The sequence below is a fragment of the Saimiri boliviensis genome, chromosome 6, assembly GCF_048565385.1.
Source record: "Saimiri boliviensis isolate mSaiBol1 chromosome 6, mSaiBol1.pri, whole genome shotgun sequence".
In the NCBI taxonomy this organism is placed as follows: Eukaryota; Metazoa; Chordata; class Mammalia; order Primates; family Cebidae; genus Saimiri; species Saimiri boliviensis.
In genome coordinates, this window is record NC_133454.1 from 127,428,284 (window position 1) to 127,442,608 (window position 14,325).

Genomic DNA, 14,325 nt, shown 5'->3' on the forward strand with positions numbered 1-14,325 from the left:
ATGACAGAAAGAGCCAAGCTATCTTTACACATTCAATGTGAAAGTGACCAATGGGAACATTATTGCAAAATAATAAAGCAAGTCAGGGACAAATTCACCTAAAGTTCATAAGAATGTAATACAAAAAAAGGTTACAGACTTAGAATGAACCTTGGCTATATTTAATAGGCTTTATGTGTATTCTATGCTTTCTGAAACAAGTTCATTCCTACCTAAATATGCCTTCAGGTATCCTTAGTTTTGTCTACTTTTTATTCATAATGCCAAACAATTTATATGCTAAACCAACACAAAATAGTCAAGTCTTGACTCAGTATCCTACCTTCCCTGTGTTGACTTGTTTCTGCTTTCCCGATTTTATTGCCTAAAGCATAAATAAAATCCCTGAAACTATCCCTTGTTATCCATAGCAAGAACCTCTGTTTCACTTAAAATGTAAGTTGCTGTCCCAAAAGTGCTAAAACTTACTGTCAAAGTTGGCTGCTACAGGCATGAAATGACAGTGAGGAAAAGGAGGAATAAAATGGTTATGGGTGCAGACAGGTAGAAGATGAGACAGTTGTTTTAAATAATCTTACAGAAGTATGTAAAAGTCAGCTGGCTGACAGTCCAAATCAAATTCCATTATAACAAATACTGTGGAAAATAAAAGTTAAGACTGTTACACCTCCTAGGGCCAGTGCAAAGGCACTGAGAACCTTAGGGGGATTTTTTTTTTTTCCTATTACTGAAAAGAAAAATACATTCTCTCATCAACTATAATCACTCTTAAATCTCCCAAACAAACTGCATAAAACTATCCTACTGTGGCACTTAAAGGCCATATAATTTACAACAGCCCTTTTGATCCACAAATGAGGAAAATTAAGGCCCAAGAAGGCTAAGTAGATTGCCTATGAGTTAGGGCTAATGAATGGAAGACCTGGGATTTACCCTGGCCTTTCTCAGTCCTGTTCTATGACTTGGCTCAGGAGAGCCTTCCTTGCATTGTTTCACAGTTAGAAGAGGATTTGACTTGTGTTTGCCATTGAGAGTCAGCACTGGGCCCAGCAAGAGAGAGCTCTAGCTTGCATACTGACAGTACAGTGGAGGGGATTAACGCAAACATGAATTTCAAAATTTAGTATTTGGGTGGGGGGTGGGTGGCAAGGGAGGCAAGAAAAACAGGTATTTGGCATTTCCAAATCAATATGCCCCCTCCTCCCTCCCTCAATGAAAATGTGCTACTTTAAATCAACCAAACATATATCTATTTTTCTCTTCTTACACTTCTGATCAACGGGTGGTATAAGAAAAGTAAAAATGTCATTTACGATTGGTTATGATTAAAGGGGCAGGAAAAAAGAAACATATGAATTCACACTCCCACACACCTGTTCCCCACTCTTTCCAGAGACTCACTTCCCAGGTTTTCTTGCTATTTGGTTTTTCTGTCTCCCCACTGTGCAGTGAAGAAAAGCTGTAGACTGTATTAGCTGTGCTACTGTGCCCTTCATTAGCATGCACAATCAAGAGCTGACTGGAGGGGTGGGGAAGAGGAAGGGGGACAGAAAAATCGGAGACAGGGAAGGAGAGAGGAAGAGAGAAAAATGCTCAAATATTTAAGATATAAAATAAAACGATGAGGCAACATAGTGAACACGTTTCCCCCTCCGAAGAAAGTTTAGCTGCAAATCGACAGTTTGTAGACGCTGAGCGAGGAGTCACACAATAGCTCTTCATTCCTTCTTGACCTGAAAATAAATGAGAACCAAAAACATACCTGGCTGAGTCCTGCAATCAGTGCTCAGCTAATCACATGGAGTGACTCCTGATCTTTTGATGAATGACTTCTCTTAAAAGCACCCTGTTATGAAGTACAAGTGGTTTTTTTTTTAAATAAAACTATATCAAACAACTTTAAAAGGTTTGTAAAATGTTCTGAAACTCGTATTTATGCTGACACTTCAAATTACTTAGCATGAAAGAACATTTTAAAAGGCTAGAACAGGTTAGTATCTCATTGTTTATCACACACACTACCTACCTCACAGGGTTGTTGTGAGAAAAACTGTCAGGTTTTGAAAAATGCCTTGAGCTCCTCGAAGGAAAGGCGCTATATAAATGCAAAAACAAACAACAAAAATAAAAAGCTATTTGTATAATTTGTACTTGTAACTTCTATACAGACTTACAATAATATTCATTGTTGCAAAAATCTTTAAAACTCTGTGATATTTAAGAACTTTAAGATGCCACGGGTAGGCTGATAAAAGCCATGCTGCTGAAATTCTTTGCTTCCCACAGAATTCATCTTACCATTAAGTTAGAAGGTTTGAAAACATTCTTTATGTATTCTGGTCAAGTACTTAATTTTAAAGTGGTATTTAAAGTGATTTATACATTCATATGCAATAGTGGATATGAATAATCAAATACACATTTAAGTGAAATAAAAATTAGATGGTTACTGGAGAAATGTGAATAAGGACCGTACCGGCTGACGTTCTAATTAGAAAAACCAAGAAAAGTTCCAAAGAGAAACTCAGTGCCCTTGAGGTGACTCCCCTGATGTTTAAATGCTGTCTCCTGCTCAGCTTACTGCTGGCCCCAGTCTCCCTCACGCCTCGTGATACTGTGAAATCTCAGGGTCATGCAGCCTAAAAAAGGGGACATTACTGAAAGCACGGATCCCTTTGTTACAATATCCTGCTCCCACTCCGTTTAAAAACCAGAGCTATAACCAAAAACTTTTTTTCTCATTAAAAAGAAAAATTTAGGTTTCGTAATTGACAAAAGTCAAATCCAAATTTCTCCCAATAAACTGAAACTAGCATTTTGTTTATACTATTTCTAAGTATTCATGCTACAACTTTTGTTTGTTAGTAAATATAGGGATATATTGAGATTAAAACCTACGGCTGGGGTTGGTGGCTCACACCTGTAATCCCAGCACTTTGGGAGGCCGAGGCGGTTGGATCATGAGGTCAGGAGTTAAGAGACTAGCCTGACCATCATGGTGAAACCCTGTCTCTACTAACAATACAAAAATTAGCCGGGCATGGTGGCACACACCCACAGTGCCAGCTATTCAAGAGGCTGAGGCAGGAGAATTGCTTCAACCTAGGAGGTGGAGGTTGCAGCAAGCCAAGATTGCACCACTGCACTCCAGCCTGGGCGACAGAGCAAGACTCTGTCTCAAAACAAACAAACAAAAACCCTATGCACTCAAAATACAGCCAGTTTTGGAAATTCTCAAATCATTAAACATCTACTGTTTCTAAACATTTTTCCTGTTGGTAGACTGAAAGTAGTAGAAGGCAGGCAAAAGAGTATAAAAATAAACTAAAAAGTGACAAATTATTGATGCATAAACATGAACAAAGATACAAGAAACAGGCAGAGAGCTTAGAAAATTAAAATCCAAGAGCTGTACATCTTCTGGTCACTTTTTTTAAACTCCAAAGAGAGAGAATTCCATCAGCCATTAATTGAAGAAGTATTTACTGGCTGTTTACTACCCTAATAAACCACTATCAGTTCTTCTTATTTTGTGAAGTCACATTCTGATAAAGTCTTGCTCAAAAGATGAAGATCCAGAAGGGATAGTTTTATTTTCAAGTACAACTAATGTTAAATGAAAAGGTATACCTTACACCAAGATTAACAAGCTCATTAATAAAATTTCTGTCCCCAAATATCAGTGTACACAAGAGTGTAACAACACACATAAATGGAACACCTGGTGGGAAGAGGACAGGACGTCACCTGTGCTGCCACAACCCAGCCTGCTCTAACTAACCAGGGCAGTAGGATCGTCTGTACCTCCACAGGTTATTTTAGAAACTGTATGAGTATAATTAAATGTTGCACTAAAAAACATTTTTAAAAAGTTTTCTTCTGCAACTTTAAGCAGCTTTAATTTTAGATGCTTCAATTTCTCTGGGGACAAACCTTATGTACTGGATGCATTTTAATTCAGGAGTCCTCAGAGTAATGTCTTGAGTTCTAAAAATATTTGTGTGGTAATCCTGAAGTTTACATTTTATGACTAAATGGTTTTACGTGAGCCCTAAGAAACTCCTACTAAGGTATTTTCGTCCACTTACCACATCAGAATGAAACTCAGAGGCCAGATGGTTTAGAACCTAGCTATTCCAACTGTTGTTCGGGAGCTTGTTAGAAATGCAGCAACTCAGGCCCCACCCCAAAGCTACTGAATCAGAACCTGCATTTCAATAAATTAAATTCCCAGGTGACTCATGTAAGCTAATTTTGAGAAGCATTGGTATAGGAGGACTTTTATAGAAAACTGGAGTACTTCCTTTTTTTGTCTTTTGATTTAGGCTTTCACTCCGTGGCCCAGGTTGGAGTGCAGTGGCATGAATACAGCTCACTGCAGCCTTGAGCAACTGGGCTCCAGTGATCCTCCCATCCTGGCCTCTCAAAGTGCTGGGATGACAGGCATGAGCCACTGCAGCAGAAAACTGGAGTATTTACTACTGCAGATGCCAGTAACAGGCAGCCTTCTGGAATACGGCACAGGGGTTTTAGAGTACATGAAGTTCTGTCATAAGCCACTAAAACTTTTGTAATTTTGATGTAACACTTCCTAAAATGTTTTGTATGATTCTGTATCTTGGTAATAAGGTATAATCAACGTAACTTTCTTGATGACCCGAAGTCAAGATTATGGGCCTTTGTGGTGACATTCTGAATGCTACTAGACTTTGTGTCAAAGAGTGATTTATTCACACATTCACATTTCTTAACTCAGCACCCCCGCCCAAAAAAAAAGAAGAAGAAGAAGAAGAGAAACGCTGGGGGTGCTACAGGGTGACAAATATTACCAGCATCTTCTAGGAAGACAGTGAGCACTGGTCTCATGTTCAATGAGCAAAAAAAGAAAAGAAAAACGGACTTAAAATAATGCAAATTAGTTTTTTTGTTTTTGTTTTTGTTTTCTTTTTGAGTAGCAGTTTCACTCTGTCACCCAGGCTGGAGTGCAGTGGTGCGATCCTGGCTCACTGCAACTTCCGCCTCCTAGGTTTAAGGAATTCTCCTGCCTCAGCCTCCTGAGTAGCTGGGACTACAGGCACACACTGCCACGTCCAGCTAATTTTTTGTATTTTTAGTAAAGACAGGGTTTCACCTCTACCAACAATACAGGTCTCAAACTCCTGACCTCAGGTGATCCACCCGCTGCGGCCTCCCAAAGTGCTAGGATTACAGGCATGAGCCACTGCGCCCGGCCTGGGTCTTAACCAATCAGGGCATCCAGCAGCAGTCATTTAGCAGGGAAATGTTTAAATAATCTCCCAACTCCATTCCAATATTTCACACTTCATTTTAGTGAATAAAGATATATGACAGAAAATTTTATGGCTGGCTGCAGTGGCTCATGCCTGTAATCCCAGCACTTTGGGAGGCTGAGGCGGTCAGATCACCTGACGTCAAGAGTTCAAGACCAGCCTGGTCAACATGGTGAAACCTCATTTACACTAAAAATACAAAAATTAGCTAGGCGTGGTGGTGTACATCTATAATCCCAGTTACTCAGGAGGCTGAGGCAGAATTACTTGAACCCAGAAGGCAGAGGTTGTAGTGAGCTGAGATCACGCCACTGCACTCTAGCGTGGGTGACAGAGTGGGGCTCCATCTAAAAAAAGAAAGAAAAAGAAAATTTTATTGAGAAAAAAAAAAAGTGTTTTTACCTGAATTACTTCTTTTAGACTTAAGAATATAGTTGATAAATGAAACATAGAGTATCTTAATTCAGCAACAGATAAAATTAAAAGGGGGGCAACAGGACACAAGACTTTTCTCCAATTACCTGTACTCACCAATTCCTACCTCCCCCAACCACTGATCAGTGACTGCCTACCTGGGTATCAAGTTCCCCCAGGGCTGCCACTGAAATCGGAACTACATAACTCCAGTCCAGGTGTAATGGAGTTGAAAGTGATGGGTCAGAACTAGCTCCATCTTCTAAATCCCTGCTGTGACGCTTTTCCACCAGACTCAAAAACCCTTTGCCATAGAAGTTAAGAGATAAAGCAAAGTTGCAAAGCTCTGACCTCCTGTTTGGTGGCAGAAACTCTTGTGAAATGATCTAGTGGTCTTTTTTCAAGGTGAAATGATATTTAAGAGAATTAAAGAGAGACCTCAGCTGTTAAAAGATGGCAGATTTCAAGATTGATGTAATAATGTTTTTTATATATAGCATTTGGTACTCAAACACTTACACATCCATTTTCTTACCTGCATACTAAATATAAACATGTCTTTATTCACTCTTTCTTACAATGATTAGCTGAACCCTAAAGATTACACATGACAAAATTTCCCATCTATACAGAGATAAAGTGTAAGAGAACAGTCTAGCCGGGCTCGGTGGCTCAAGCCTGTTATCCCAGCACTTTGGGAGGCCGAGGCGGGTGGATCACGAGGTCAAGAGATCGAGACCGTCCTGGTCACTATGGTGAAACCCCGTCTCTACTAAAAATACAAAAAAAAGTAGCTGGGCATGGTGGCACATGCCTGTAATCCGAGCTACTTAGGAGGCTGAGGCAGGAGAATTGCCTGAACCCAGGAGGCGGAGGTTGCGGTGAGCCGAGATCGTGCCATTGCACTCCAGCCTGGGTAACAAGAGCGAAACTCCGTCTCAAAAAAAAAAAAAAAAAGAGAACAGTCTATAATAAAATCATGAAAAAAAGGAATGTAACCTACTTTAAGTGGGAAACAATCATACATTTTCAAGGCTTTACAGGATGCTTGTCAGATTTTTCTTTTCACTAAGATAACTGTCACCAACTTTTTTTTTTTTTGAGATGAAGTTTTGCTCGTTACCCAGGCTGAAGTGCAACGGCATGATCTTGGCTCACTGCAACCTCTGTCTCCCAGGTGCAAGTGATTCTCCTGCTTCAGCCTCCCAAGTAGCCAGGATTGGCCAGGCATGGTAGCTCCCGCCCGTAATCCCAGAACTTTGGGAGGCCGAGGGGCTTATCATGAGGTCAAGAGACAGAGACCAACCAAGTAGGTGGGATTATAGGCACACACCACCACACCTGGCTAATTTTTTTTTGTACTTTTAGTAGAGACGGGTTGGTCAGGCTGGTCTCAAACTCCTGAATTCAGGTGATCCACCCACCTCGGTCTTTCAAAGTGTGGGGATTACAGGCGTGAGCCACTGTGCCTGGCATCATCAACTTTTAAAATAGAACACGGGGATGCTCCTCCAGCTTTACATGTTAACAGAAATGTTCCGAGGTAAAATAAGAACACAGAGTTAGAACTGACAAGATTCCTGGAGTCTTGTTCTCCGTTTCTCTTGGCTCACATACAGAAAATGCTTCCACTGCAAAGAACTTTCCTTTAATGTCATTTTAAATTTTGAGCAAAAGTAAAATTAAACATCTATGTTCTTGAATTCAGTATCATCTGTCCCATTCAGGATAAAGACTTAAAATTACCTAGTATTCATTTTGTGTGTTTGAAAACCTAAATAGGGATCAAGAACCAAACTGGTTGCTAGGTCATCATTTTCACAGAGTTCCTTGGCGGACATTCCAGAAGATGGTACATAACGACTCTGTCCTTCAAATCCCGAGTTACCATTACCTGTGAAAAGCAAAAGAAAAAAAAAATTACTCAAATTGAAAACTACTTAAATCTGTCTTAAAATCTTTAGCTTCACTGCCCATTCAAGCTGGTAGTAACTGAAAAATCAATCAGTTTTAGTAATTAAGAATTTAATAACTTTTACTTAAGACAGAAAACCAAATGCAGTTAATGATCTTCATTATTAAGAACATTTTGGTTAGCAGGTAATAACAGCAGGTTCCCAAGAATGGGGTCTGGGTAGCTGTGAGAATTTGGTTCAAATGCTTGACTCTCCCCCGCCTCCTACTCTATTCCAGGAACACTGAGAAACCGGATGGGAGGATGTTCACTATTTTAACAAGACAGTACACAGGGCCACTACAGATAGGACTGGGGTGAAAAGAAAACAGGAACACAAGATAGGTTTTGCAAGAAGCGGCAGAACTCCAGATCTCAAGTATCAAAAGGAATCTCATGGAGTTAAGTTCATCTTCCTGTTTTTGGGCAGGTGAAGGATTATTATCCCCACTGCGCAGGCAACTGAGACCCAGACAATAAGAAACTTACCCACAATTCCAGAGCTAGGTAGTAGAAGTGGGAAAAGAAGTAGAGAATGACAGACCTATTTCTAACTGACCTCTGTTTGAAGCAATTTTTAAGGAATAGATTAAAAATATCGACTGAAATATATAACTGAAATAAGTGAGTATAACTATGGAAGAAAAGCAGTGTAAAGAATGAAACAAAGGCCAAGTTTATATGAAGCTTCATCAGAGCTGATTAAGTTTGATGTATACGCCACTGACACTCTTTCCATGAAGTTAGCACAGTTTATGGAGGACAACAGCAATGTCAATTTCAGGCTTTCAAAACCAAAATGGGAAAAATGAAACATAAGAGTTTTACCTTTTCATCCACTCTTTCACAGAACAAATACTTAAATGTAAGCTCCTGCCAAGGGCAGACATGATTTTGCAATCAAATTATTTGCATGTAGGTATGTGAAAAGCTATCAAGTTGTTAAATTTTGTATAACAGTGTAACAGCTTTATTGAAATACAATTCACATACTACTCACTTTTTTTTTTTTTTTTTGATGACAGGGTCTTGCTCTGCTACCCAGCCTGTAGTGCAGCAGCATAATCACCACTCACCGAAGCCGTGAACTCCTGGGCTCAAAGAATCATCCTGCCTCAGCCTCCCTAGCAGCTGGGACCACAGGCATACATCAGCACGCCTGGTTAATTTTTGCATTTTTTTGTAAAAATGGGGTCTCGTCACATTGTCCAGGCTGGTCTCCAACTCCTGGGTTCAAGCCATTCTCCTGCCTCGGCCTCACAGACTGCTGGGATTACAGGTGTGAGCCACCATGCCCAGTCTTATTTCACAGAAGCATTTACAAGTATAAATTTCTCTCTAAATCACTGCTTTGGGCTGTATCCTGTACATTTTGGTATATTTATCTTTCTTTTCATTCACCTCAGAATGTTTTCTGATTTCCTTTTAGATTTCTTCTTTGACCCACTGATTATTTAGAAGTGTGTTGTTTCATTTCTATGCATTTGTGAAATTCCCAAATTTCCTTGTTATTAATTTCTAATTTTCCTCCATTGTCGTCACAGAACATACCTTACAGGATTTCAATCCTTTTAAGTTTACTGAGGCGTGTTATATGGTCTATCCCAGAAAATGATCCACTTGCACTTGAGATGAATGTGTATTCTGATGAGATTCTATAGATACCTGTTAGGTCTAACTGGTTTTCAGTGTTAAGCTGTTCTATCCATTATTAAAAGTGGCATATCAAAGTCCCCAAATTATTACAGAATTGTCGATTTTTTCCCTTCAATTTTGTCAGTTTTTGTTTCTTGTATCTTAAGGCTCTGCTGCTAATAAAGTCACCTCATGGTACCCGAGATGGAGCACTGCGCTGTGCTCTCCCATTCCTCTTCATCACTGCTCTGTGCTCTCCCGTTCCTCTTCGTCACTGCTCTGTGCTCTCCCGTTCCTCTTCGTCACCGCTCTGTGCTCTCCCGTTCCTCTTCGTCAGTGCTCTGTGCTCTCCCGTTCCTCTTCGTCACCGCGCTGTGCTCTCCCGTTCCTCTTCGTCACCGCTCTGTGCTCTCCCGTTCCTCTTCGTCACCGCGCTGTGCTCTCCCGTTCCTCTTCGTCACCGCGCTGTGCTCTCCCGTTCCTCTTCGTCACCGCGCTGTGCTCTCCCGTTCCTCTTCGTCACCGCGCTGTGCTCTCCCGTTCCTCTTCGTCACTGCTCTGTGCTCTCCCGTTCCTCTTCGTCACTGCACTGTGCTCTCCTGCTCCTCTTCGTCACTGCCTCTTCCTGCGCCATTCTTGCCCAGTAACATTCAGTGCAATGCTATGTCATCCTCACACTCTGGGTTTTCCCAACCTAGTGCTCTATATTTACGCTTGGTAAAGTGCAACCAACATTAATGGCCATTTTTTAAACTTTTTTTTTTTTTTTTTTAGGACAGAGTCTCACTTTGTTGCCCATGCTGGAGTGCAGTGGTGTGATCTTGGCTCACTGCAACCTCTAACTCCTGGGATCAAGTGATCTTTCTGACCTTAGCTTCTCAAGTAGCTGGGACCACAGGCATACACCACCATGCCTGGGTAATTTTTTTATAGACACAGTATTTTTTGTAGACATGGGGTTTCACTATGTTGCCCAGGCTGGTCTCAAACACCTAGACTCAAGTGATGCATGTGCCTTGGCCTCCAAAGTGCCCAGAGTACAGGTGCCAACTACTGCCCCAGCTGCATTTTCTAAATTCTTGTGTATCTATAACAATTCAACTAATTAAAACCGTTTTGCGCTATGATACACAAAAGCAGGCCAACAGTGATTTGCTAAAAAGCTTAACATATGCCTAGTTTACTGACCAGAATGAATACACACTGAGGTGGTCATTACATTTCTCAAGTCTTCAGGTTCACACTAACTGAGAAGTGAGGCGGGGTGAGGGCGCATGCTGACAGCAACCTCAGGGCTGAGTAGTGTCCATGACTCATTCGGGTTTGGCTCTTCCTACTCTTGTCCCAAGCAGGAATTCTGTCTGGTTTTCTATAGCAACAGTGACCTGATCTGAAATGGAAGGGTTAAGGGTAGCCTGGGCCCAATGAGTCACATAAACCTCTAAAAGGAAAGAAGGAAATCAATCAGAACTGCTGCAATCTGAAACTAGAGAAAACCCCAGGCTAAGGAAGCAGGCCAATGCCAATTTGAATTAAGGATATTCAAAAGTGTCTAGATTATTAGAAAAAGACGAAATTGAAAAGCTGTCCTCTTTAACGTGACATATATTTGGACACAAAGCTGCCTAGTTAGGTATACATTTGTTCTCAATTATTTTACTACTTTTAGAGGAACTATGAAACATACCAAACCCACAGTTTCCTGAACTCTCTAAAAGCAGCCTCTTTCCCACCCACAGGTATAAGGAAATAAAGTCACTTATCAGCAGTGTTTCACTGTCAGGATGAACAACTGTTGACCCTGTATGAATAGAATAAATTGCTATGATTTCCGAAACTGCCCTAAGGTAGTCAGTTCTATCCATCCTCCATTCTGCTATGTCAATTAGAGATGGCTTCATTATTCATATTATTCCATGAAACACCTGTGGAAATTAGCAAAGAAGTACATATCTATACTTACATCTATTAAAAAAATACAGCTTAACCTGTAAGAAGTTCAATTAAAAATTTAAAAATTTAGTAAGACTTAACCATTCAGGTATAAATTCTACAAAATATAAAAGTAATAGAAAAGCATGATTAAAATAATTATATGAAGCATTAAACGAGTTTTACATACTGTTTGATGAGAATAAAAATTGATACAACTTTGAGAGTAAAAGAACTATACTGTTAATTATGAAAATGCAGGAAATTATTTTGAAGAAAACAGAATACAAATTACAAACTTGAAAGAATTACTGCCCTGTAGCATCATCAGAACATTGATGGTTGAACTGTGTACATACATCTGCTCGACCTCCTCTCGACTGCATTTTTGCCAGCCTTCAGGGTGTCCTTCCCCGTGTGCAGTAATTTTGATTGATTCTGTTGATGGTCATTAGACAACTTGCCTCCATTTCTCCTGCCATTCACCACCATGTTCTTGGATTCTCCCAACCACTTCATACCCACAGACAGCCTGACCCAGGTGCATTTAGTCACTCTCTTCAAATAGCTCAGAGAAGAATTTCAATGTTCTCTCCTAACAGAAAAAAATATGAAAAAACAAAATGGACAGGTAAATACATGAAAGATCATGCTAAACAGACCCTTGAGAAAGATACTTAATATTAAAAGGACAGTCATTCACAACATACTGATGTTTTGGTCAATGACAGACCATAAAAACAATGGTGGTTACATAAGATTCTTACAGAGCTGGACATACACTTCATAAAATTCATATTGCCTAGTATTTACTATATTATACTTTTTATTGTTACTTTAGAGTCTACTACCTTTTTTTTTTTTTTTTTGAGACAGAGTTTTGCTCTTGTTACCCAGGCTGGAGTGCAATGGCGCGATCTCGGCTCACCGCAACCTCCGCCTTCTGGGTTCAGGCAATTCTCCTGCCTCAGCCTCCTGAGTAGCTGGGATTACAGGCACGTGCCACCATGCCCAGCTAATTTTTTGTATTTTTAGTAGAGACAGGGTTTCACCATGTTGACCAGGATGATCTCCATCTCTTGACTTTGTGATCCACCCACCTCAGCCTCCCAAAGTGCTGGGATTACAGGCTTGAGCCACCGCGCCCGGCGAGTCTACTACTTTTTTTTAAAGTTAACTATAAAGCAGCCCCAGGCAGGTTAAACAAGACATATTCCAGAGGAAGGAACTGTTATCACAGGAGATGACAGTTCCATACATGTTCCATGCATCTGCCCCTGAAGATGTTCCAGTGGGACAAGATGTAGAGGGAGAAGACACTGACATGGATAATCCTGATTCTGTGTGGGCTGAGGCTAATGTGTGTGACTGTGTCTCAGTTTTTAATGAGAAAGTTAAAAAATTCAAAGTAGGCCGGGCGTGGTGGCTCAAGCCTGTAATCCCAGCACTTTGGGAGGCCAAGGCGGGCGGATCACGAGGTCAAGAGATCGAGACCGTCCTGGCCAACATGGTGAAACCCCGTCTCTACTAAAAATACAAAAAATTAGCTGGGCATGGTGGCGCGTGCCTGTAATCCCAGCTACTTAGGAGGCTGAAGCAGGCGAATCGCTTGAACCCGGGAGGCGGAGGTTGCGGTGAGCCGAGATCGTGCCATTGCACTCCAGCCTGGGTAACAAGAGCGAAACTCCATCTCAAAAAAAAAAAAAAAATTCAAAGTAGAAAAAAAAATTATAGAATAAAGATACTTGGAACACAGCTGGGCATGGTGGTTCATGCCTGTAATCCCAGCACTTTGGGAGGCTGTGCCAGGAGGACTGCTTGAGCCCAGGAGTTGAGACCAGCCTGGGTAACATGGCAAGAGTCTGCCTCTACAGAAAATAAAAAAGATTAGCCAGGCATAGTGGTGTGAGCGGGTGGTTCCAGCTACTTGAGAGGCTGAGACGGGAGGTCAAGCCTGCAGTGAAGGCCTGACTGCAACACTGCACTCCAGCCTGGGCGACAGATCAACCCTGTGTCCCAAAAAAGAAAGGAAGAGAATAAATGTATTTTTGTGTCCCTCTGTCTGTTTTTTGAGACAGTCTCATTCTATGGCCCAGGTTGGAATGCAGTGGCGTGATTATGGCTCACTGCAGTCTCAAACTCCAGGGCTCAACTGATCCTCCCACTCAGTCTCCCAAGTAGCTGGGCTACAGGCAGGAGCCACCACATCCAGCTAATTTTAAAACTTTTTTTTTGGTAGACACGGTCTCACTATGTTATCCAGGCTGGTCTCAACTCGTGGGCTCAAACAGTCCTTGAGCCACTGTGCCTGGCTAAGAAAGTATGTATATTTGAGACAGGGCCTTGGTCTGTTGCCCAGGCTGGAGTGCAGTGGTGCAATCTCTGCTCACTGCAACTTCCACCTCCCCAGGTTCAAGTGATTCTCCTGCCTCAGCCTCCTGAGTAGCTGGGATTACAGGAATGAGCTGCCACACACGGCTAATTTTTGTATTTTTAGTAGAGACGGGGTCTTACTATGTTGGCTAGGCTGGTCTCGAACTTCCAACCTCAAGTGATCACCTGCCTTGGACTCCCAAAGTGCTGGGATTACAGGTGTGAGTCACCTTATGTGGCCAGAATACATTTTTGTATGGCTATACATGTTTATAGTTTAAGCTGTTACTATAAAAGAGCCAAAAAGTTTTTTTTTTCTTTCTAAATAAAAAAACTTCAAAACAGTTACAGAGCGCTAAGCTGAATTATTGAAGAAAGAAACATTTTAAAATAAATTTAGAGTACAGTGTTCCTCAAGTCTACAGCAGTATACACGTACTCGGTCTATGTAATTAGCCACCACTCACTCACTGACTCACCCAGAGCAACTTCAAATCCTGCAAGCTCCATTCATAAAAGTGCCCTTTACAGGTGTAGCATTTTAAAATCTTTTATTCTGTATTTTGCTGTATCTTTTTTATGTTTATATATGTTTAGTACACAAATAACATTGTGTTACGTGTGACCTCCAGTAGTCGGTACAGTAACATGGTGTACAGGCTAGCAGCCTAGGAGCAACGGCCAGGTACTGTACTACCTAGCTTTGTGTAAGTACGCTCTATGACA

At 41.1% G+C, this 14,325-nt stretch overlaps 1 protein-coding gene across 4 annotated transcripts in view; it reads right to left on the minus strand.

The window, feature by feature from the left end:
• The window catches only part of KMT5B (lysine methyltransferase 5B), a 59,971-nt gene that overhangs the window by 25,155 nt on the left and 20,491 nt on the right, over positions 1-14,325 (minus strand). For 3 of the 4 annotated variants that reach the window (XM_039470796.2, XM_039470797.2, XM_039470798.2), the window contains exons 2-4: positions 11,586-11,821; positions 7,452-7,599; positions 2,027-2,095 (exon numbers count right to left, since the gene is read on the minus strand). In XM_039470796.2, coding sequence (XP_039326730.1) covers positions 2,027-2,095; positions 7,452-7,599; positions 11,586-11,745 — 377 coding nt within the window. In that variant the 5' untranslated portion in view covers positions 11,746-11,821. The other variant, XM_010351925.3, reaches the window with a different exon arrangement.